Genomic DNA, 24,524 nt, shown 5'->3' with positions numbered 1-24,524 from the left:
AAAACAGAAATGAAAGGCAAAAACATGTGTATACACAGAGTGACCACATATACTCTCTGTTCTCAGCTGCATAAGAAACTCAGAAAGAGAGAGCAGGAGAAACAGCGGCACACTGTATTTCCCAGCAAATGGCTGTGCAGGAAGGGGGGGGGGGTGGTATCAGGACAAGTCTGATCATTGGAGGAGAGCAGGCAGAGTTCCCAGCACAGCTAGAGAACCGACCACACTGTGCTCTCGTGCCTAGTGTGGTCAGTTTTTCATAGGATAGCAGAGGTACTGGAAGAAACACCAGGGATCTCACACAAAGGAAGCAATACAAACAGCATGAGATACTTTTACATACAAGTACATGGTACAGCAGTCACATATCAGGGAAATGAAATGCCGGCTTTACATAATCTTTAGTCACCCAGAGGGAAAGGTTTTTTTTTTTTTTCAACAGAAGTGGAATTAAAAGCTAAAACTAATTAGCAGTAATGCATACCAGACGAATTGAACAGCATGATCCCTTGCACTGGTTACAGGAGCATTGATTGCAAGCAAGGAAGGGTTTGAACCCGGCCCTCCTTTAATCATCAAAATGACACTCAGCAGACGTTGGAAAAGCCGACGAAGAGTCTACAAATAGGAGGAGATATAAGATAAGGAGCCATGTGGAAAAATGGCATATATATTAATTACTCTGTACAGTGCCTTGCCACTAACAAATAGTAAAGTATATGTTTTAAAAGAGAACAATGCTTTTACAGATTAAAAAAAAAAAAAAAAAAAAAAAAAAAAAAAAAAAAAAAAAAATCGGTAACTAATCCAATTTCTAAAACAAGCCTAACACCTAGCCTAGACACTAAATACTTAACGTTGCCAACCCAAGTCAGGAGCCATATCCCCTTCTCTCACAAAAAAATATTTAAATGGTAGACACTGATACAACACCTCTTGCACTCAGAGACCCAGATCAGTAGAGGGCCGATAGACCAATATATACTAGGATATATGGAAGTTCGTCCAATACAGATCAAAGGTTGTGCAGCTCTAACATGAAGCAGGGGAAGCTCGATACAAAACTGTAGTAGAGAACAAAAAAAAAAAAAACAGAGCTCACCAACCTTGCGCATTACCTCAGTAAGCAATTAGTAGATTTATTGATTTAAGAGATATACTCACAAAAGTAGTGTAACAGAACCGACCCCAGACTGCGCTTGGGTACTTCGGTTAAACTACCGCTTCCCCGTCCGAACACCGACAACAGAAACCACAGCCGACCAAGCAAGACTGGACGACACCAGTCTTGAAGTAAACCATGAGGCAGACTAGTTTATTTGAACACAGATACAAGATATATACACTCAGGGGACAATCCCCCTCCCTGCATAATGACACAGGGTGGGGCAATCTACATTTAGTAACAAGAGATACACCAGCAGACAGTCCCACCAGGAGGGAGGGCTGCTGGAGACACCCTCCACCAAGCCAATACACAAACACATACATCCCACAATAGTTTGCTCCCAAGCCTGACAAACAGAACAATGGGATGCAGCCCCATAACGCCAAACAATCCACAACCGCAAAGCCACCTATACATGTCTACACAATATTAGGACAGATCACCCTGTACCCCTGACAGGCACAGGGTGACTTACACATAACAGCGATATGGGGAGCTGAAACAGGGTCTCCCCACCTCTCCAAAGTGAGCTGTGTTCCATGCCCCCCCCCCACCCAAAGTGAGCTGTGTTCCATCCCCCACCCAAAGTGACTCCCGTCACAAGTAGCAATATAAAAAGGCATTTAGAATCCAAAAATCGAATCATTGGATTAGGAGACACATGCGAATCCCATCGAAAAGGGAGACTCCAAGGTGAAGCTGATGGGTTTTGAAGGGGGGGTCCCTTCTTCATCAGAGCTCTGATGAAGAAGGGACCCCCCTTCGAAACGTGTCAGTTTCACCCTGAGAGTCTCCCCTTTTGATGAGATTCACACGTCTCCTAATCCAATGATTCGATTTTGGATTCTATATGCCTTTTATGAGTATCTCTCTTAAATCAATAAATCTACTAATTGTTTACTGAGGTAATGAGCAAGGTTGGTGTGCTCTGTTTTCATGTTCTCTACTACAATATTTAAATGGTGCCTTAACCCCCCTAATTCTTGGCGTAACCTATAAAGTGAGCTCTTAACACTCAACTTCCCCTAACAATATTGAAAATCTACACTAATAAAAACTCCTATTCTACAGAATTGCCTCATCTTGCATTTGTACCTGACACCAAAACAAAAAATACCCCACCGTCCAGCTAAGGTCACATTGTCTTTACACTACTGTAGTTGAAGATACTAGAGGGATAGATCAAGCACTTCGTCAGCTGTGAGCAGGGAGTTAACCTGTGGATGCGGCCACTGTGGCTACACAGCCTCTGTTCAGTCGGCAGAGCCACGATCGATCTTTTAAAAGCAGAGTACTAGCTGGGGACTTGTGATTTCATTCTGTTGCTGTGAATGACAAGCACTGTCAGTCACAACAACACAATCTGCTAGCTATTACTCTGACTGTCAAAGTCAGATCATGGCCACACCGGCACAACGTAGAGCAAGTCTATGGGTGTTGCTGCTATGTCTGCAGACTCAGCACTGACCTCTGTAGAGTGTCTGCACTACCTACCTGGTGTCTGGGCTCCTTCAGACGACCAGCAATAACCAACTTGAATAAGAGCAAATTTGATTAAAAGAGCAGCACTCTAGATATTGGGGTGTTGGCTAAAGTGTCATGCTCTAGCTTTCCCATGGGAATGTCCATAAATTGGGCTTCTGTCTGGGATGGAGCTACAGCTAGAAGACACACAGAAAAATAGCCCTTTTAAATACACAAAGTGACCACATATCAGAACAGGTCAAAGTGTCCCATGCACTAAGTCCCCTGGAGGATTCCATTAAGATTTACAAAATGTGAAAGAGAAAAAGGATGGGGTGAAAAGTCACTAAGCCACCGAAAGTGTAGCACAATTTTAATTCATAAAGTTGATATACAAGATGCATTCACAAAACATCCAAAAGGAACTGGCATGTACAGCTCAGTATGGGGATGGCCACAAGAGAACTGTCAGACCTGGGGACATAGTGACCAATCAGGAACGTGTTTCGGAGGCTAAGACTTGGAGCTGATGAAGGCTTAGCCTCCGAAACGTGTTCCTGATTGCTTACTACGTCCCAAGGTCTGACAGCTTGACTCGCTCGTGGCGATCCCCCGATGCCAGCCTGGCTCCCTTGCATGCCTCTCCGCAGCGGATTGACATCCGAGTGGCTCTTGCACTGATGGAATTCGACTTGGTGGCTTCGTACTTAGCAGTACATGCCAGTTTCTTTGGACATCTTGTTAATGTATCTTCTTGTATAATTTCAACTTTCTGAATTAAAAAAAAAAAAAATCGATGGCTTGGCGCCTCTTCCTCCCATCCCTCTCTCTTTTCCAGTGTCTGGGTTCCCAGTCCGCTGCAGAAGGCAGCCTTCGCCCTAACAGCATTGTTAGCCACAGACTTTCCCTGCCCATACTTGACCAGTCAACCTACAGGACTTTTAATTTGATTTAATTGATTAAATGAATTTAATACATCTTTGTTTGTAAATGTGTGAGTATTTCCACATATGCTCCACGTCACTACTTATTTCATTGCATGCCAGACTGTTTCACCTACATTATCTGGCCTTTGATGCCATAACAGTTCCCCATATACCATTCAAGTTGATTGCACACAATCTCCTCGTTATGATACCAAGTGTAGCGCTGATTAAAATGTTTAAAAATTTTTATATTTCCTTAATAATGTATGTGAAATATAAAAATATCTTTCCCCACAATCCTGCTTTACCACTTTAAGGGACCGAATGAGAACTGTGACACACCTGATTGACTTCACCATGGCTGGGTTGACACAGCAACCACAGCCCATGATACGCTAACTCCGGCACATATTTTAAGCGGTTGAGATTGCTACAAGAAAAAAAAAAAAAAAACATCAGTGTTACACACAATATGCAAAAACAAAACCAAAAACCTAAACCTGAAAAACATAAGTGATGTACCTCCAAAAGAATGTGTTAATCTAAAGAGAACTTTTTTTTTTTTTTTTTTTTTTTTAACAGTTGCGTTTATTGAAATTGTACATAAGTAGAACAAAGCAAAGTACAATCTAAAGAGATATTGGAAACTGGATTGTATTGGGTCTTAAATTAAATTTTAAAAACAGCACAAAAACAAAAAAAGTCACACTGCAAGGCTTTTGTTGATTTTCCAGCCAGATGGAGCTGTGGCATGGACTTTCAGCATGTGAACTCTACATATACAGTACACCCTGCTCCTGAAATACATACAACACAATTATTGGTTACAATACTGCTTAGCAGCTTGGCTAGACACCATTCCTAGCTGGTCATCCAAGCCATGTACAAGAGTCCTCAAGGGAAAAAAAAAAAAAAAAAAAGAGAGAAAGATTAACTTACGTGGATTCTGAAAAGGACAGTTTCTGGGGCACCGTCTCAAAACTTGTCAGGTTTATGAAAATCTGGGAGGAAGAGAAGAGCTTCACTAAAATATTGCTGTTTGTTTCATTGAAGGAGTTCAGCATTTTTCGCAATGAAGACTCATGGATTCCCTAGGTCGGAACGCTTGTTGAACAGATGTGCTTAAAGTGGAGCTCCACCCAAAAGGGAAGTTGTGCTTTAAGGCTTCCTCCCCCTGCCTCTTCCCCAAACTACACTTTTTTTGGGGGGGGGGGAAAGAGAGGGAGATTACCTGATTTCGACAGGTACTCGCTCCCACATCCGCTTAGACCACCCCTCCCTGCTCAGACCATTCACAATGTGCAGCGTAGCTCACACCCGGCTGTGAAGCCGCAGTCTGTCACAGCTGGGTGCTAACAGTTGAGATGCCAGGAAGGGAGGGTTCGGGTGAGCACAACGCTGGATCTTGGGACAGGCGAGTATCTGTTTATTAAAAGTCAGCAGCTACAGCTTTTGTTTATAAAAAAAAAAAAAAAAAAAAAAAAAAAAAAAATGGCTGGAGCTCCTATTTAACCACCCGAGTACCTACCCATAATCACCATTGCATTACTGATCATTTTTCTGTGCTGTGGTAGATCGGTCATGCAACACCATACCTAAATTAATTTCATATTACTTTGTGTTTAAAAACCACAATTTAAAAAAAAAAAAAAAAATGTTGTTATACATGTGTTAATATACTGATCACATACAATGGGAGGATGGAGATGAAGGAGTTAGGGCTCGTTCACACTAGGCTGTTTTGCCAACGCTTGCCAAACACCCCTATAGCGTTTGGCAAGCGTTGGTCCGGTGTTTGCGGAGCGTTTTTAACGCTCGGCAAACGCTCGGCAAACGCCGCATGCGCGGTTTAGCGGAGGTTGCTAGGCGTTTGCCGAGCGTTAATAACGCCCCACAAACGCCTATAATGCATTTGAGTGGTGTTACCGCCCCGCAAACGCCCCGCAACCGCACCGCAAACGTCGGCCGGGCGTTTGCGGAGCGGCACCATAGACGAGAATAGGAGGCTTCAAAGCCTCCTGACTCGACCAGAGGCGTCCGTTTTGCCGCGACGCAAACGCTCCTGTTAGAACAGCACCATGTGCTGTAATGTGCAGAATTGGCAGAGGCGTTTGGGAAGCGGTAAAAACGCTTCCCAAACGCCTCTCTGCCGCCTGCACACAAGGCTAGTGTGAACGTAGCCTTAATGTACAGGATAATGGAGGGGAATCTAGCTGCAGTGCATCCCTTCTGGTGTTTAAAAGAGAAGTTTAGGATTTTTTTTATACTTGCCTAGGTGGATGCAGCATCGATCCGATGCCGCATCTGTCTCCCGCTGGTTCTAGGTGTGAGAACTGAATGATCAGACACCACGGATCGCTCAGTTCTCTCACTCCGCTCTGAGCAGAGAGCTGGGACTGCCAGTCTCTGGCTCTCTGCTCTGCCCCCCCCCCCCCCCCCCCACTCACTGGAGCGTTGGGCTGTAAAGGGGGCGAAAGGGGCTGGCTAATCCTCCCAGCAGATCGCTGAGAGGCGGAGCCAGCTGTCAATCCAGGGATCTGGGTGGATACCGACTTTAAAGTTGGGATCTTTCCCCAGCCTGAACCAACTGAGTGATGTCAGCTGACAGCGTGCAGGACGAACTGCACTCTTGTGATCCACAGGAGAAGTACAGCCAAACGAGATTTGACTGTACTTCTCCTTTAAGTGCGTGTGGGAAGGACAGATGCACTGTGTAGCCCTGCTGCCTATCAGAGTCTATGACAGACTGCCTGAGTGCTATACTGATTGGTACCCATGTTTAGGAATCCTATGCATTCAGGGACGAAAGCTCACAACACAGATCTTTTGCATCATGGGCATTCATCCTTGAAGGCATAGGGTCCTAAATGTGGGTACCATTCAGTACAGTTCTCAGCCCTGCCCATAAACTTTGATGGGCTGCAAGTAGCATGGCTGAACGCTGCACCTGTCCCGCTCAAAGGATGCGCTGCAGCTAGCTGGCCAAGTGTACAAGGGGCCAAACAGGTCACATAAACCCATGCTGGAGTTTAGATGTGTGGAAGAAAAGAGGTAGTGAACAGGTTTACAAAGAAATGATCCATATCGCTGGGGCTGTGATCTGTGTTTACATCAGAACTAATGAGGGACTCATTAATTTGTTCCAGTTTCTCCCCTTCCTCTGTTGTAAGAAGAAGGGGATGGCTCTCAGATGTAAACACAAGACTGAAATTTCTGTGATTGGTCTTTTCTATAAACAATCAGTGATCAGAAAGAGCAGAGCCATTCCGATTGGTTCTGCACACTGTGCCTGCAAATAGAGCTGTTCTAGGGTGGGTCAGTTCATCGGCATTACCTGGCACACTTACTGCCTGTGGGGTATTTACATAAATGTCACTCTGGAAACAAATATCCACCTCCTGGTTTTTGTTTTTTTTTATCCCTTACAATGTGATGTTAGCAAAATGGTTAAAAATAAGGAAGATTTCTACAGCAAATAATTCTTTCAGCAAAAGCATAGCGGGTGCCATACCTTTCCTGGTCTGTGGTACCATCAGCCAGACAAGCAATTGTTTTTTAATGCAACATTATCTCCTTGTGCAATCAAGCCCGGATAAAATGATGGCACTCCTCACCTGCATGCAATGCATCATGCTTTGCTGTTTGTCCTTTAGGGAGAACTTTGGCAGGAGACGCAAAAAGTTTTTCAAGAGAAGGATGATGGCATCTCTGATGTTCATGAGATCTCGGGTAGAGAAATAGACTTCTTCTTCTGCTTCCTCCTCAGATATATCATCCAGCTTATATAGAACACAAAAGAATGAAGCTCATTAGTCCTTGAATGTGGAGGCTGCATGAATTTACTTTTAGATAGATTTTAGATCCCCCCTATTTTTACCTGGTGATCCTGCCAGTATCAGCACTTCCTTTCCTAGGGTGACAACACTCACTAACTGTACTGGATCTATGAAGAATCAGTGTGATCACTTTAGGAAAGAAAGTGTCAAGACTACAGAACTCTTCCCCTTCGCTGCATCCCAAAAAATACACACTCACTGAACTTTAAAAGTACAGTAATGTGCTTTGCAAAAGCGCATTGTACTTTCTGCTTGTTTCATTGGCTCTGCAGCGATACCCTATTGAAAGTAATGGAAAAAGAGCCCAATCACGAGTCCTGTCCAAATCAAAATGACAGGCCTCTCCTCCAATCACAGAGCTCTCAAGGAAAACTCCATGGGACACCGCTGACAACAACATTATGAAATGTATTTAAAATGCAGGCTGGGGATTGGTTGGGGTGGGTGTGTGTGTGAGATATATATATATATATATATATATATATATAAATAATGCTGTGTCATCCATGAACAGTTAGGTCCCACTTACACTTGTAAACAGGGCTGTCGTCGATTAGCTGTGGGAGAGCCATCAGAGGTTCCCTGCATTTGGCTACTGAGGCTGATCTCAAGTAATTGCTCATGAAGCAATTACTTGCAAAATGATCAGCCCTGGACACAGACTGTTGTGCTTCCCATGTGTTGCTAATCGCAAAGAACCCCTACTGGGTCTCCCACAGCTAAATCACAAATGGCCCCATTCACAAGTGTGAATGGGGCACTACATGAACAAGCACTCTTTTATGGTGTGAAGATTAAACCACCAAATGCCATGGGTCTGGGCTAAGCATCTTAAAGGGTAAGTTCACCTTTTGATAAAAACATAATAAATGCACATTTTTTTCTGCACATAAAAAAAAAGGTGCATTTATTATTTTTTGCTGCAGGAGCCTGTAAAGTATTGCATCAGTGACCAGCAAATGCAGATCTTTGGCAGATCTGTCAGTATATCTGCTTGCCCTTACAGGATGTACAAGCAAACAGATATACTGACAAGAAGATTCAATGAACTACCAAAGCTCTCCACAGCACCCTGGTAGTTCATTGAGAAAAACAAGCCGACAGCCGCCAAGGCTGCCAGGACTTAGGTGTCCTTTTATGAAACAGATCAGCGGCGATCCTGAGGATCGTTGCTGATCTCAGATCATTAGTGGTTTAGAAAACAGAGATGATCGGCGGAGAACATGTTCTCCGCCGATCATCTCAGCACACAGACGGCCAGTGTATGAAGGAGCGAGGTCAGCCCTTTGCTGGTGATCTGTGTTCTCCCTCCAGATTCTCTAGCCCAGAGGTGGAGAATCGGTGGAACCGCAAACGAAGCAGCGATAATTTACCGCTGCTTAGTAAACGGTGTTTGACTGATCTCTTACTGGAATCTCACGAGATTATAGTTAAAGCAGCCGTTTTCCAGCGTTGAAAGCGTTTGTAGATCACTTCTCCCTTCATTCGGAGAACCGATCTACACCGCTTCATAAAAAGGCATTTAGAGGAGAACTGTCTCCTCTGAGAATGCCAGAGAACCGAGCAGTGGTCATTTACCGCTGCATGATAAAAGGACACCTTAGCGGCTTCACAGAGAAGTGATGCGGCTCGGCGGGAAGAGCCACTTTTTTTTTTTAATCTGACAGCTAGCAGGGGATCGGAAGGCAGTGCTTTCATAACATGTTACACCCAGAATATGGATGTAACATGTTATGAAATGTGAACTTATCTTTTAACAAGATCTCCATTCGGCAGCATTACCTCTTCCACCTCCCTCCGCACAGGCCTGGGACGTTTTCTGCCTCCGCGATTGTCTCCTTGAGAGCTTTTCACTGTGTCCTTTTTCCTTTTGCGGTTAGAGTCGGGGTCCTGCGGCCAGCATTTCTCCAGGGTGTTCACACAATTATCAAAAAGGACGGGGTGAAACACCTGATTGGCGACACTGCCTGCCACAATAAAGAAGAACAAAATGTTAAAAGGTGAGCAAAAGTTAAGTTTAACAACTTCCCGTCCGGCCCATGTATATAAACGGCCAGACGGGAGCAATGCAGGGGCGGGTGGCCGTTTATAAACAACCTCCCCACTCCCTGCTTGTGTGCGCTCCCTCTGTGTGAGGTCCCGATCATGTGATCACTGATTGGCCAATTCTGTCACTTCTGACATCATTGTTTACTACGTGTAAAATCTGTGATGATCACAGAGGTCACATGGTACAAGGCTATTCACAACAGCTTTGTACCATGTGACAAGCTGTGACCAATCACAGCTCACACAGTATTTCTCAATGGCTGCAAGAATGCAGCCAGACAGAAGGAGAAATGATTGATCTTAAAGCCTTTATGGGTGTAAAAGCAATCAGTGTAAAAAAAAAAAAAAAAATAAAAAAAATCTTCATCACCCCCCACAAGTAGTACAGTGACACTGTACTGCTTGGGTGACAGTATGTTAAAAAAAAAAAAAAAGAAAAAAAATAGTATAAAAAGAAAAAAAATTTTTTTGAAAAATTTGAATTTTTGGTTATAAACTAATTTGGGTTATTTTTTTTTTTTTTTCTAAAAAGATAACTGAATAAATTTTGGCCAAGATTTATGAAGAAAGTTTATTTGCAAAATTTTATAAGAAAAACACTTTTTTCAAAATGTTTGAACTTTTTCATTTATACAGCAAAAAAAATAAAAATCCCAGTGGTGAATAAATACCACCAAAATAAAGTTTTATCTGTCCCAAAAAAATGCTACAAAATTAATATGGGTACAGTGTTGCATGACCGCACAATTGTCATTCAAAGTGTGATAGCGCTGAAAGCTGAAAATTGGCCTGGACAGGAAGGGGGTAAGACTGTCCGGACTTGAAGTGGTTAAAGCCCCCAGTGCACTGTATGTTTAGCCCCATGCCTGTTAAGGGGCTTTTTTTGATATATGGTCAAATATTTTGTGTATGTGCACGTTTGTTCCCAAGTGAAAGGCACTTTTTGAGTATTGTGTTTATTTAGTGTGTGAGCACGATTTGGAGCTAGAGGCACAGATATTCATTTTACGTCTGACACTATATATATGTTCTGCACTATTGGAGTGAGAGTCACATTGTATGATTTTTATCTTTTTGAGTGAAGAGTCACGTTTTATTTATTGATTTGATATGAGCGCTTCACTATTTTTATACATATATAATGAATCACATGCTCCTTTGTACACAGAAGTACTGGGTATTTTTTTTTCACTCCTGACAGCTGAATGGAGTGTCATGAGAGCAAAAGAAAGGAGAGTATGTGCTGCTGGAGAGGGTAGCAATGGCACAATGCAGGTATTCATTAGGCGTACACACCAAAAGGTGTTAGTAGGGTTTCTACCATACATCGAAATAATTTTTCTCCTGGGTGACCAATGAATGGCATCCTCAACTTTCCACACTGGGAGCTGTGTAGCTGCCACATGAGCATCACTCACCAGGTATCTCCAGAAGCAAGAAGTACAGGCCAGCCGCGTGCAGGGCAAGAGACTTTGGCATAAACCCCGCTTTCTTATTTTCTCCAACATGGACAAAGTGGTAGAGCACGGCAACCAGGGAGTTACGGCAAATGTCGTTCTCTGCAAAGAGAGCCCAGACACTCTGCAAAACAGAGACATTTATATAGAATTACGAAGATAAAGAAAGTGCATTGAATCTTAATACAAGTGTATATGTATAGAATAATTGTTGCATGCTAGAGTCAAAAACATTGGATCACTGACCTGGAACAAGTATGGACCTGGATAAGAACTGACTTTTCTTCAACTTTTCCTGAATGGCATACTAGCCAGTAATTGATAAATATTAGAGCTCAGGGGCCAGGCTATGGACATTCAAATATTTACATAGTTTCACCACTCGCCCTCCAGAGGATTTACCCCCCTTCCTGATCAGGCCATTTTTTGAGATACGGCACGGTGTTACTTTAACCGACAATTGCGCGGTCATGTAACACTGCACCCAAAGGAAATTTACATCCTATTTTCCCCACAAATAGAGCTTTCCTTCGGTGGTATTTGATCGCCTGTGCATTTTTAATTTTTTGCACTATTGAAAGAAAAAAAAAAAAAAAACAGACCAACAATTTTGAGAAATAAAAAAAAAAAACAATATTTTTGACTTTTTGCTATTAAACATGTCCAGTAAAAAAAAAAAAAAAAAAAAAATCAAATTTCATCATAAATTTAGGCCAAAATGTATTCTGCTCCATGTCTTTGCTAAAAAAAAAACCCCAATACGTGTAAATTAATTGGTTTACGTGAAAATTATAGCGTTTACAAATGGTGGTATATATACACTGGGATTTTTATTTTTACTAGCAATGGCGGCGATCAGCGACTTATAGTGGGACTGTGGAGGGCATTCTAACACTGGGGGGAACTGACTTGGTGTCACTGACACCAATACAGTGAGTAGTACTAATAAAAAGCACTGACACTGTGCTAATGGCACTGGGCATGAAGGGGTTAACATATGGGCCGATCAAAGGGTTAATTGTGTGCTTTACTATGCGCGCGGGGTCCCAGGAGAGCAGATATAGTAAACGGGGGGGGGGGGGGTTAGTGAATGCAGGTTCCTGCGTTTAGTATCACTTTAAGGTCTTATTGGTTTAATGTAAAACGCCGTTTCTCCTGACCGGAGAAAATCCGAGTTAAAAACTCACCTAAGCTGCGTTTTTTCAAACCAGTTTGGTGTTTATTCATTTCAATAGCCAGAATAAATTAAAATTCAGGCCAATGGAATTGATAAATGCTCAAACACTGAAGTGCTAAATGCGTCTAGCAGAATCAAGCGTTTTTTTCTGCCAAAATTATGCTGCTCCTGGACACACACGCAGTGGGGGTTTTTTTCCTGCCTCTACACACTGCTAAAAGCCTACGTGTGCATGGACATAACATGCAGGGGAGTTTAGAGGTAGGAAAAAAAAAAAGCCCGATGCCCCTAAGAGCAGCTGTAAAAATATCCTTGAATGAGGCTTAACAAGCAGTGAATTAAATCAGAACTGAAAGGCAAAATTCTTTTTTTTCATGTTTTTGGATAGAGTGAAGATGGGTTAGAACCAGTCAGATTGTTATTGCTGTCTGTGCCCCCATTAGGGAGATTCATCCTCTCCATCTGTCATATATATCTAGAGAGAGAGAGAGAGAGAGAGAGAGAGAGAGAGAGAGAAAGAAAATAAAAATTTTGGATTGTTCCCAGAAAAGTAATAGGAGGGAAAATCTTCCACAGGGGACCCTGGTTCTGGTAACTTGGGGATCCCTTTAATTTGTAAGGATTTTACCTCGCTTGCAGTTTTGGGAATGGGACAGAGAGTGAAGGTAAATCTCCCCAAAGGGACACAGATGTCAAAAAATAAAAAATGGATTCCCCTTACTCGAACCAAAACTTTTGAAATATTTGAAGATCCCGTCACAATTTGTGGGCAGGCTCTCTTAGCAGTACCAACATCCTATTCTGATGATGTGACTACCAGTCCTGCACTGTAGGCAGCAGCAAGAGGGGCATTTACAAGACAGGCCGGAGACTGGTGGATACGAGCCATCACAATCGGCACCAATGGGGAGGTCCTGGAACTACTCTCTCTCCCTCCTTTAACCTCCTTGGCGGTCTGATTATTTCCGATTTTTTGTGCTGAAAGCGGCACCATTTTTTTGCATGGATATATGTAGTTTTTTATTGTAGGCTGTAATTCTTAGGAATAACTCACTGAAATCTGTCCGAACAAGAGTCTAGTAAACATCCCGGGTAGGATAAAATTTGAAACACAAAATCATAAATTATAATTTAATAAATAAACATAAAAAATAATATACTAATAATAAATTTAATTCAATAATATAATCAAAACCAAAAACACTGAAATATGAAATACAAAGGCAAATTCGCACATCGCTGAGCAAAGTGTCTGATGAGGAATTTCCCCCACAAATCATTATCACTCAATTCTGCAAGTGGTTCTGATTTACTATCGCTGTTCTCTAGCTGGTCTAAAACTGCTTTTGACCTAAAGGGACGCTTTTTGGACGCCACGGACTTTAAGTTTCCAGGCAGAAAAAACAGTCAAAATGCAGGCAGGGCGCAGGACAAAGCACTCGGGACAGAATGTATGTGAAATGGGTTGAAACAGCAATGTTTTACTATGTAATAATCATTTAAAAAAAAAAAAATGACATTTTAAAAATTTCAAATTTGCCGCCGGTTCCGGCGCCCGTCCCGACGTCACAGGGACCGGAAAACGGAAGCCGGATGCCGGCATCGGCCGGAGGAGATGGCCGGGGATGCTGCAGGGGACACATCGCGGGAGCGAAGGACAAGGTAAGTGCTGCAGGGACTCCCTGAGCAACGCTGCATGGTAAGCCCGAGTGTAGCTCGGGGTTACCATTTTGGTACTGACATTTTACCCCGAGCTACACTCAGGAATACCGCTAAGGAGGTTAAGTAGAACTTACCTCTAAAAAATAAAAACCTTTCTATGACAGAAGAGACCATATCGGTCTTCTTTCTGACATATTTTTCCCCTGCCTGTCAGTGGCAATGTACATGCGCAGCCCAGTGTACGCTTATGGCACCCTGTAAACGATCGTGCACAGAAGTGACGACATCACAGCCCGGCCATTCAAGCAGCCAAACAGACCGGACCCTGGAAGGACAGGCGAAGATGGACTTACCTATGACAACAGAAAGCACAGATAGCAGATTTGAGAGGTAAGTGTACCATGATGTGCTAATATTCGGCACATACCGTACTAGCACATTATGGCATAAAGTTCCCAGGGGCCATTTATTTTTCAAAAAAGTGCAGTTTAAAGTGATATTAAAGGTTCGCTTTTTGTTTTAATAACAAACATGTCAAGCTCTGTGCAGTGGTTTTGCACACAGCAGCCCCAATCCTCTTCTTCCCACACCAGAACTCCTGGCTCCGCCCCCCCCACTCAACCTGTAATCCCAATAGCAAGCTGCTTGCTATGGGGGTAGTGCTGTTGTGTGCTCACTCCCAAACCCTGCTCTATGCATCCACAAGGCACAGAGCTGTGGCTCGAACACCCCCCATTCTCTCCTCATTGGCTCACTGGCAGTGATTGACAGCAGTGGTAGCCAATGGCTCCCAATGGTGTATTTCAACCATTGAAGAGAGAGACCAAGGACAGCAAAATCTCCCATGCACATCGCTGCATCAAGAAAGGGCTCAAATGAGTAGGGCGGAGAGTAGGGGGGGGGTGGTGGAGAAGAACAAAGAAGGATTTCTACTTTCATGCATTACAACCACTTTAATGTCACTTCTTTTGTGTTACACATCCCCTATACAAAAGTTTTGAAAGCTTCATGAATTGCAAAGGGGCAACATTTTTAATGATACTTTTCCTATCCAGAGCTGGGCTATGAAAACAAGCCCTCATTTACCTCCACAGCAGCAGACACTGTGAACAAACTGAACCTCAAAATTTGAAGCTTCTCTGTTTCACTTTCATTTGCTCTGCTCCTCCTGCCACATGTGACTTGGCAGCCTGCCAGCCTTCCAATGTAAACACGAAGGCTGAGTGCTGAGATCTAACCAGCTTGATTGCTTCTCCTGTAAAGGTTGAGGATGAATTGCTCCATAATTCCTAACACTACAAAGTTGAGTGCAGGCTTATCCTAAGCTGTTCTTACTGCCTAATAAGAATATGTAAGTATTTCAATAGTCCTAGTGTAGCGTCACATACAACTCACCCGTGTGTTCTCCTGATCCACAGAAGCAAATGGCAGCAGACTGTCATACAGGTTGTTAAACGCCTCCACTCCATTCTCTATGATTTCAGCCTCCACCCTTGGATCCAGAGGCTCCGTCTCAGTAAATTCCAGCTCCCAGACAGAATCCACCCATGCTGAAAGCAGAAGATAAAATCAGATTTCCTGCAAAGGCTATGAAAAAAAAGCTAAGCAATCATTCTGGGTCTGCAGGCAGAGAGAGCTCCCGCCACCCCCCTCCCCCACTCTGACAATGCTACCAGAGAGGGATTCCCCACCCTATGGTGGCACTGCCAGAAGTCCTGGCATGGTGGGTTCCCCACCGTGCCGAGACCGCCGCCAGAGGGGGGGAAACACCCCCACCGTGCCGTGGCCGCCCCCAGAGGGGGGGGGGGAAACCACCCCCCCGCCGTGCCGAGGCCGCCGCCAGAGGGGGGGAAACCCCCCCCCGCGCCGAGGCCGCCGCCAGAGGGGGCGAAACCCCCCCCCGCGCCGAGGCCGCCGCCAGAGGGGGCGAAACCCCCCCCCGCGCCGAGGCCGCCGCCAGAGGGGGCGAAACCCCCCCCCGCGCCGAGGCCGCCGCCAGAGGGGGCGAAACCCCCCCCCGCGCCGAGGCCGCCGCCAGAGGGGGCGAAACCCCCCCCCGCGCCGAGGCCGCCGCCAGAGGGGGCGAAACCCCCCCCCGCGCCGAGGCCGCCGCCAGAGGGGGCGAAACCCCCCCCCGCGCCGAGGCCGCCGCCAGAGGGGGGGAAACCCCCCCGCGCCGAAGCCGCCGCCAGAGGGGGACCCCCCACGTGCCAAGGCCGCCGCCAGAGGGGGGACCCCCACCGTGCCAAGTCCGCCGCCAGAGGGGGAACCTCCCCACCGTGCCAAGGCCGCCGCCAGAGGGGGAACCTCCCCACCGTGCCAAGGCCGCCGCCAGAGGGGGAACCTCCCCACCGTGCCAAGGCCGCCGCCAGAGGGGGAACCTCCCCACCGTGCCAAGGCCGCCGCCAGAGGGGGAACCTCCCCACCGTGCAAAAGCCGCCGCCAGAGGGGGAACCTCCCCACCGTGCAAAAGCCGCCGCCAGAGGGGGAACCTCCCCACCGTGCAAAAGCCGCCGCCAGAGGGGGAACCCCCCCACCGTGCAAAGACCGCCGCCAGAGGGGGAACCCCCTCACCGTGCCAAGGCCGCCACCGGAGGGGGAACCCCCTCACCGTGCTAAGGCCGCCGCCAGAGGGGGAACCCCCTCACCGTGCAAAGGCCGCCGCCAGAGGGGGAACCCCCTCACCGTGCAAAGGCCGCCGCCAGAGGGGGAACCCCCTCACCGTGCAAAGGCCGCCGCCAGAGGGGGAACCCCCTCACCGTGCAAAGGCCGCCGCCAGAGGGGGAACCCCCCCCACCGTGCCAAGGCCGCCGCCAGAGGGGGAACCCCCCCCCACCGTGCCAAGGCCGCCGCCAGAGGGGGAACCCCCTCACCGTGCCAAGGCCGCCACCAGAGGGGGAACCCCCTCACCGTGCCAAGGCCGCCACCAGAGGGGGAACCCCCTCACCGTGCCAAGGCTGCCACCAGAGGGGGAACCCCCCACCAATGCAGGGATTGCAATGCTGTGTACACAAAACCATCGGGAGGTGGGGGAAACACTCCATTCCATTTCCATGGTGGAACTATAAACACAGCTCACCTCTCCTCAGGCTCCGCAGACCGAAGCGGCCCAAGGCCTCCAGCACCGCCGCCTCCTTGTCAGCCATCAGCCGGTCCCCGCTGTCTCCTCTCCTTCGTTGGAAGGGCAGCGCCAAAACCAAACACAAACCCACCAACCAGCGCTCTTCCCTTCACAACGTCATCGGTCAGCGCCGGTATCCCGCCCTGAACCTACAGCCGCCATGTTGCTTTTTGGCCAGTTTCCCTTTTTAAACATGGCACTTGCCACTAAGCAATATGGAGGCAGCCCGAGGACATCGAGACAGCGGAGCTCCGCCTTTGTACGCATGCGTATTTTTGGCTCCCTGGCCTCCATGTTTGCTCCTGGCATGTTGGTCCCATCACGCATGCGCGCCATGCGTCCCCCGTCAGCCCTGTGCAGGATCGGCGCATGCGCAGTCTACGGAACAGGGCAGCAGCGGCGAGCAGGGGGGCTCCGGGGGAAATCGGTGCAGAGCTGTCAGTGTTCCCGATCGCCGGGGCCGGACTCCGCCATGAGCTTCTTCGGCTTCGGCCCGTCCGCCGAGTTGGACGTCACCCTGAGCGATGCGGAGAGTCGCCGGCGGGTGGAGCACAAGACGGAGGACGGCAAGAAGGATAAATATTTCCTCTTCTATGATGGGGAGACCGTGTCCGGCCGGGTCACCGTCAGCCTGAGGAGCCCGGGGAAGAGGCTGGAGCACCAGGGCCTGAAGATCGAGTTCATCGGTCAAATCGGTGAGACGGGGTCCGGGGGCGAGCGCCAGCAGGCGATCCGTGGAGCCGTGGCGTTGGCCATCGTTTTTTGGCGTAACCGGGTGCGAATTCCAAAGCCGAGCGAGCATGTTTATGTCCTGAGCGGGCGCTGGCCTTCTACGGCTAGAAAAATCCAAACCGTGTCCTCGATTCGCCCCGGCGCTGAGAAAAAGAGCGTGGGTGGGGTGGAGGGCGATGGTTGGGGTCCCAGAGTCACGTGGAGGAGCTGACGATCGATCTGCGGTGAACGCGCGGCATGACGGAGCCTGTAGACGTAGAAGAGCTGACGATCGATCTGCGCTGAACGCGCGGCATGACGGTGCCTGTAGACGTAGAAGAGCTGACGATCGATCTGCGCTGAACGCGCGGCATGACGGTGCCTGTAGACGTAAATTGTAGGCAGAAGAGCTGACGATCGATCTGCGCTGAACGCGCGGCATGATGGTGCCTGTAGACGTAGAAGAGCTGACGATCGATCTGCGCTGAACGCGCGGCATGACGGTGCCTGTAGACGTAAATTGTAGGCAGAAGAGCTGACGATCGATCTGCGCTGAATGCGCGGCATGACAGTGCCTGTAGATGTAAATTGGGGGCAAAAGAGCTTACAATTGATCTCCAGTGAGCTGGAGGTGTAACGGGGTACGACTTCTCCGGCCAAGTGTGCATGTTTATGCCACGAGCGGAGGGTTGCAGTGTTCACTTTCTACGATGACAAAAATCCATCTTGTGTCATCGACTCGTCCCCAGCGTTTAGGAGTGGGGATAGGGGAGGAGGGCGATGGTTGGGGACCCATAGACATGTCAACGAGCTGACAATCGAACTACGGTGAGCTGATGGTGTCACGATGCCTGTAGACGTAAATTGGGGGGCAGAAGAGCTGACAATCGTTCTGCGGTGAGCTGGAGGTATAACCAGGTGCAATGTCTCCAGTTGAGCGGAGGGTCCCGGTATTGGCAGTCTACATTGAGACATCCATCCCCTGTCATTAGTTCATCCCCGGTAGTGAAACTGGGGGAGGGAGATGTTTTGGGTCCCAAAAACATCTGCACAAGCTGACAATCAATCTGTCAATCTGTGAACTTGTGTCACAGTGTAGACATAAATGGGGGGGGGGCAGTGTAGACATAAATGGGAGGGGACAGAAGAGCTGACGCTCGTTCTGCGGTGAGCTTGTGGTGTCACAGTGCCTGTAGACATAAATTGGGGGGCGCAAAAGAGCTGACAATCCACAGTAAGATGGTGATGTCACAATGCTAGTAGATGTAACATTGGGAGGCAGAAGAGCTGACGATTGGTCCACGGTGAGCTGGTGGTGTAACCAAGTTCCCCAGCTGAGCGTGCATGTTTATGTCCTGAGCGGAGGGTCCCAGTATTGGCAGTCTACTTTGAAATAAATCCATCCCCGGCGTTGAAACCGAAGCAGGGGGGTGAGGGAGTTGGTTGAGGTCCCAAAAATGTCTGCACAAGTTGACAGTCAAACTGCGGTGAGCTTGTTCCCGGTTCCCAAAGACATAAACGGGGGGGGGCGGCAGAAGAGCTGGTGCCGTTGGATGTAAATTGGGGGCCGGAAGACAATTAATCTGCAGTGGGCTGGGGGTGTCATAGCGCCAGTAGATGTAAATTTGGGAGGGTGTGGGGGTTGCCGAGGAGCTAACTTTTGTTTTGCAGTGAGCTGGTAGCATAACCAGGTGCTACAACTTCCCCAGCCAAGCGTGCATGTTTATGCCCTGAGTGGATGGTCTTGGTATTGGCAGTCTACAATGAGAAAGATCCATCCGTGTCATCGATTCATCCCCAGTGATGAGAATCTTTCATTGCTAGGGCATAAGCGGCTGGGCCACATGGCATTATTGGTTGCTAGGATGCAGACTGGGCTGAAGAGCGCCTTTCATTGCTAGGGCACAGGTGGCTGGGCCACACGGCATCATTGGTTGCTAGGATGCAGAATGGGCAGAAGAGCATCTTTCATTACTGGGGCACAGGTGTCTGGGACACATGGCATCATTGGTTGCTAGGATGCAGAATGGGTAGAGGAGCATTTATCATTGCTAGGGCACAGGTGTCTGGGCCACATGGCATCATTGGTTGCTAGGATACAGAATGGGTAGAGGAGCATCTATCATTGCTAGGGCACAGGCAGTTGGGACACATGGCCTCATTGATTGATAGGATGCAGACTGGGCTGAAGAGTGCCATTCATTGCTAGGGCACAGGTGGCTGGGCCACATGGCATTCTTGGTTGCTAGGATGCAGAATGGGCAGAAGAGCATCTTTCATTGTTAGGGCACAGGTGTCTGGGCCACATGGCATCATTGGTTGCTAGGATGCAGGCAGCATCATGCATTTCTTTGGTTTAGGCAGCTTGGCCGCCTGCACCATAACAATTAATGACATTGTGTGACCCGGCCGCCTGTTCCCCAGCAACTAATTAAGCTGAGCTCAACATTAGTAACACCCACAAATTTGGGCTTCTATCAGGGGAGGAGCAGAGAAGCTGAAAGGCAAGGAATACAGAATGGGTTTTCTTGACCATTCAATAGGGATTCATTGTAAAGACATATAAACGTATGGACCGGTACTTGTATGACTGTTGATGAGCGTTCCCTAGAATTGCACCCCAATGCACATATACACAGTGCGCTGCATTTCATTTTGAAAAACTGAGCAGGATCTGTGCATTGCAGTGCAATCACAGCCTACTCAGAATGAATCCACTTCTGAACACAACTCGTGTGGACCTGTAAGGAGATCGTACAATGAGATTGGAACATTTATACCTCGGATAGGACTACAGGTCAGAAGTGACCCCCTCCCCCCCCGGCCCAGCAATGCCAGCACACTGAACAGTCCTCCCGCATTCTTCATTCCAGCCCGGGTGGTGCAGACCAGTGTGCATGGCCCCGTTGTCGGACTGTCTGCCCCTTCACCTGTCTTTTACTAATCTGATCATCTGCACTTTCAGATCTTCATTGATTTTTTTCCCCCCTCTGCCTTTTTGAATGCGGTAGAATATGTTGCATTTTCAGACGCGTTAAAATTTGATGCAAAATTCGATAGGCGTGAGATTGTAATCGTTTTAATTTAGCGAGAGATTCCGCTTCTTACCGATGACTGTCCTGGTAGAAATGGATGGGCTGCTAGTGAAGCCATTGCCAGTGCAGAGGCAGCCCTAGTTCACATGGATGCGGCGCGGAATTTGCAGCGTTTTCTGTGCAAATTCCGCACCGCATCAGAATTGCACCCCAATCATATGAACCGCTGCGGGTGTGTATGATAACCACTTCAAGTCCTGACACTTTCACCCCCTTCCTGTCCAGGCCAATTTTCAGCTATCACATTTTGAATGACAATTGCGCAGTCATGCAACACTGTGCCCATATAAATTTTTTTGCTTTTTTTTTTAGACATCTCAAACTTTATTTTGGTGGTTTTCATTCACCGCTGGGATTTTTATTTTTTGCTATAGAAATGAAAAAGTCCATACATGTTGGGAAAAAAAGTGTTTTTCTTATACAATTTTGCAAATAAATAATCTTTCTTCATAAATCTTGGCCAAAATGTAATCAGCTATCTTTTTACTAAAAAAAAAAATAATCCAAGTTAGTTTATACCCAAAACTTAAAATTTTTGAAAAAAATTTTTTTTTATATTATTTTTTTTTAACATACCATCACCCTAGTAGTACAGTGTCACCATAGTGACACTGTACTACTTGGGGGTGATGAAGTCTTTTACACTGATTGCTTTAACACCCATAAAGGCTGTAAAAGCAATCATTTCTCCTTCTCTCTGGATGCATTCTTGCAGCCATTGAGAAATACTGAGTGAGCTGTGATTGGTCACAGCTTGTCACATGGTACAAGGCTGTTGTGAATAGCCTTGTACCATGTGACCTCTGTGTTCATTCACAGATTTCACACGTAGTAAGCAATGATGTCAGGAATTGACATCTTGCTTACTACTTTTCATGTGATCACTGATTGGCCAATCAGTGATCACGTGAATGAGGACCTCACACAGAGGTCCTGTACAGCGATTGGTGTCCAGAGGACACAGCGGGCGCTGGATCGCGGTGCCGTGCGCCCCCAGTGTACACATAATGGGGTTTATTTACTAAAGCTGGTTCACTCAGAATCTCGTGCAGTTCTACACAGAAACCAATCAGCTTCCAGGTTTTATTGCTAAAGCTTCATTGAACAAGCTGAAGTTGAAGCTGATTGGCTCCCATGCACAGCTGCACCAGATTCTGAGTGAAGCAGCTTTAGTAAATAGACCCCGATGTGTGCTGAAATGACCATTTGTAGTCCCCAGCAGAAGGATTCTCTTTGGCACCTGTCAAACACCTCTGAAAAGCAATCTGAATGCATATCACTTTTTGGAGGCTTGGCAGTTTAGATGCTCATGTAAATGTACCTTAGCATTCAGGCAGAGACACTGACTCGCAGGATCAGCCTGATTGTCAGCCCTTTACACCCCTTTGACTTTTGGTCATGTGATCAGTGCCATAGGGGCTGACATACAGTGAGGAACAGAAGCATTTGAACACCCTGCGATTTTGCAAGTTCTCCCACTTAGAAATCATGGAGGGGTCTGAAATTCACATTGTAGGCGCATTCCCACTCTGAGAGACAAAATTTAAAAAAAAATTCAGGAAATCACATTGTATGATTTTTAAAGAATTTATTTGTCTTGCACTGCTGAACATAAGTATTTGAACACCTAAGAAACAGCAAGAATTCTGGCTCTCAAAGACCTGTTACTGTGCCTTTAAAAGTCCACCTCTACTCCACTCATTAATCTAACTTAGTAGCACCTGTCTGAGCTCTTTAAAGACACCTGTCCACCCCACAGTCAGTCAGACGCCAGCTACTACCATGGGCAAGACCAAGAGCTGTCAAAAGACACCAGAGACAAAATTGTGGACCTCCACAAGGCTGGAAAGGGCTACGGGGCAATTGCCAAGCAGCTTGGTGAAAATAGATCAACTGTTGGAGCAATTGTTAGAAAATGGAAGAGGCTAAAGACGACTGTCAGTCTCCCTCGGACTGGGGCTCCATGGAAGATCTCACCTCGTGGGGTATCATTGATGATAAGAAAGGTGAGGAATCAGCCCAGAACTACAAGAGAGGAGCTGGTCAATGACATGAAGAGAGCTGGGACCACAGTTTCAAAGGTCACTGTTGGTAGAACACTACGCCGTCATGGTTTCAAATCATGTATTGCATGGAAGGTTCCCCTGCTCAAGTCATCACATGTCCAGGCCCGTCTGAAGTTTGCCAATGACCATCTGGATGATCCAGAGGAGGCATGGGAGAAAGTCATGTGGTCAGATGAGACCAAAGTAGAACTTTTTGGTCTAAACTTTACTCGTCGTGTTTGGATGAAAGAGAAGGATGAGTTGCATCCCAAGAAAACCATCCCTACTGTGAAGCATGGGGGTGGTAACATCATGCTTTGGAGGTGCTTTTCTGCAAAGGGGACAACTGCACTGTATTAAGGAGGGGATGAATGGGGCCATTTATTTTGAGCAACAACCTCCTTCCCTCAGTCAGAGCATTGAAGATGGGTCGTGGCTGGGTCTTCCAACATGACAAGGACCCGAAGCACACAGCCAGGATAACCAAGGAGTGGCTCCGTAAGAAGCATATCAAGGTTCTGGAGTGGCCTAGCCAAATTTCCTGAATTTTTTTTTTATTCTGTCTCTCAGAGTGGGAATGCACCTACAATGTGAATTTCAGACCCCTCCATGATTTCTAAGTGGGAGAACTTGCAAAATCGCAGGGTGTTCAAATACTTCTGTTCCTCACTGTATGACTTTCATGTAAATGTGACTAATAATTCCAGGTGTTCTCCTTCTAAACACTCACTACAGCAGCCGTGTCATCCTTTTTAACGTGGAGAAACCATAAAACAACTTACTGTATCTACAGCTCATAGTATATTAGTGTGGTAGTGGGAAGAATGTCCCTTACATTGGTGGTCAGTGGGAAGAATGTCCCTTACATTGGTGGTCAGTGGGAAGAATGTCCCTTACATTGGTGGTCAGTGGGAAGAATGTCCCTTACATTGGTGGTCAGTGGGAAGAATGCCCTTTACATTGGTGGTCAGTGGGAGGAATGTTCCTTACATTGGTGATCAGTGGGAAGAATGTCCCTTACATTGGTGGTCAGTGGGAAGAATGTCCCTTACATTGGTGGTCAGTGGGAAGAATGCCCCTTACATTGGTGGTCAGTGGGAAGAATGTCCCTTACATTGGTGGTCAGTGGGAAGAATGTCCCTTACATTGGTGATCAGTGGGAAGAATGGTCCCTTACATTGGTGGTCAGTGGGAAGAATGCCCCTTACATTGGTGGTCAGTGGGAAGAATGCCCCTTACATTGGTGATCAGTGGGAAGAATGCCCCTTACATTGGTGGTCTGTGGGAAGAATGCCCCTTACATTGGTGATCAGTGGGAAGAATGCCTCTTACATTGGTGGTCAGTGGGAAGAATGCCCCTTACATTGGTGGTCTGTGGGAAGAATGTCCCTTACATTGGTGGTCAGTGGGAAGAATGCCCCTTACATTGGTGGTCTGTAGGAAGAATGTCCCTTACATTGGTGGTCAGTGGGAAGAATGCCCCTTACATTGGTTGTCAGTGGGAAGAATGTTCCTTACATTGGTTGTCAGTGGGAAGAATGTTCCTTACATTGGTGGTCAGTGGGAACAATGCCCCTTACATTGGTGGTCAGTGGGAAGAATGTTCCTTACATTGGTGGTCAGTGGGAACAATGCCCCTTACATTGGTGGTCATTGGGAACAATGCCCCTTACATTGGTGGTCATTGGGAACAATGCCCCTTACATTGGTGGTCAGTGGGAACAATGCCCCTTACATTGGTGGTCAGTGGGAACAATGCCCCTTACATTGGTGGTCAGTGGGAACAATGCTCCTTACATTGGTGGTCAGTGGG

At 46.9% G+C, this 24,524-nt stretch overlaps 2 protein-coding genes across 2 annotated transcripts in view; one reads left to right on the top strand and one right to left on the bottom strand.

Annotated features, from left to right (window-relative positions):
* NCAPD3 (non-SMC condensin II complex subunit D3) overlaps positions 1-17,004 on the bottom strand; it is a 63,625-nt gene extending 46,621 nt beyond the window's left edge. Inside the window, exons 1-8 of the mRNA XM_089655121.1 lie at positions 16,819-17,004; positions 15,135-15,289; positions 10,862-11,024; positions 9,177-9,361; positions 7,173-7,337; positions 4,498-4,559; positions 3,901-3,988; positions 485-618 (exon numbers count right to left, since the gene is read on the bottom strand). Coding sequence (XP_089511247.1) covers positions 485-618; positions 3,901-3,988; positions 4,498-4,559; positions 7,173-7,337; positions 9,177-9,361; positions 10,862-11,024; positions 15,135-15,289; positions 16,819-16,885 — 1,019 coding nt within the window. The 5' untranslated portion in view covers positions 16,886-17,004. The remainder of the gene's footprint in view (positions 1-484; positions 619-3,900; positions 3,989-4,497; positions 4,560-7,172; positions 7,338-9,176; positions 9,362-10,861; positions 11,025-15,134; positions 15,290-16,818) is intronic.
* Positions 17,005-17,226: 222 nt separating this feature from the next.
* VPS26B (VPS26 retromer complex component B) overlaps positions 17,227-24,524 on the top strand; it is a 41,891-nt gene continuing 34,593 nt past the window's right edge. Inside the window, exon 1 of the mRNA XM_089655120.1 lies at positions 17,227-17,555. Within this exon, the coding sequence (XP_089511246.1) occupies positions 17,333-17,555 (223 nt within the window). The 5' untranslated portion in view covers positions 17,227-17,332. The remainder of the gene's footprint in view (positions 17,556-24,524) is intronic.

This window comes from Staurois parvus, unplaced genomic scaffold, assembly GCF_062004578.1.
Source record: "Staurois parvus isolate SC_StPar_1 unplaced genomic scaffold, SC_StPar_1.0 ptg000820l, whole genome shotgun sequence".
Taxonomy (NCBI): Eukaryota; Metazoa; Chordata; class Amphibia; order Anura; family Ranidae; genus Staurois; species Staurois parvus.
This window is presented reverse-complemented; position numbering and strand designations above follow the sequence as displayed.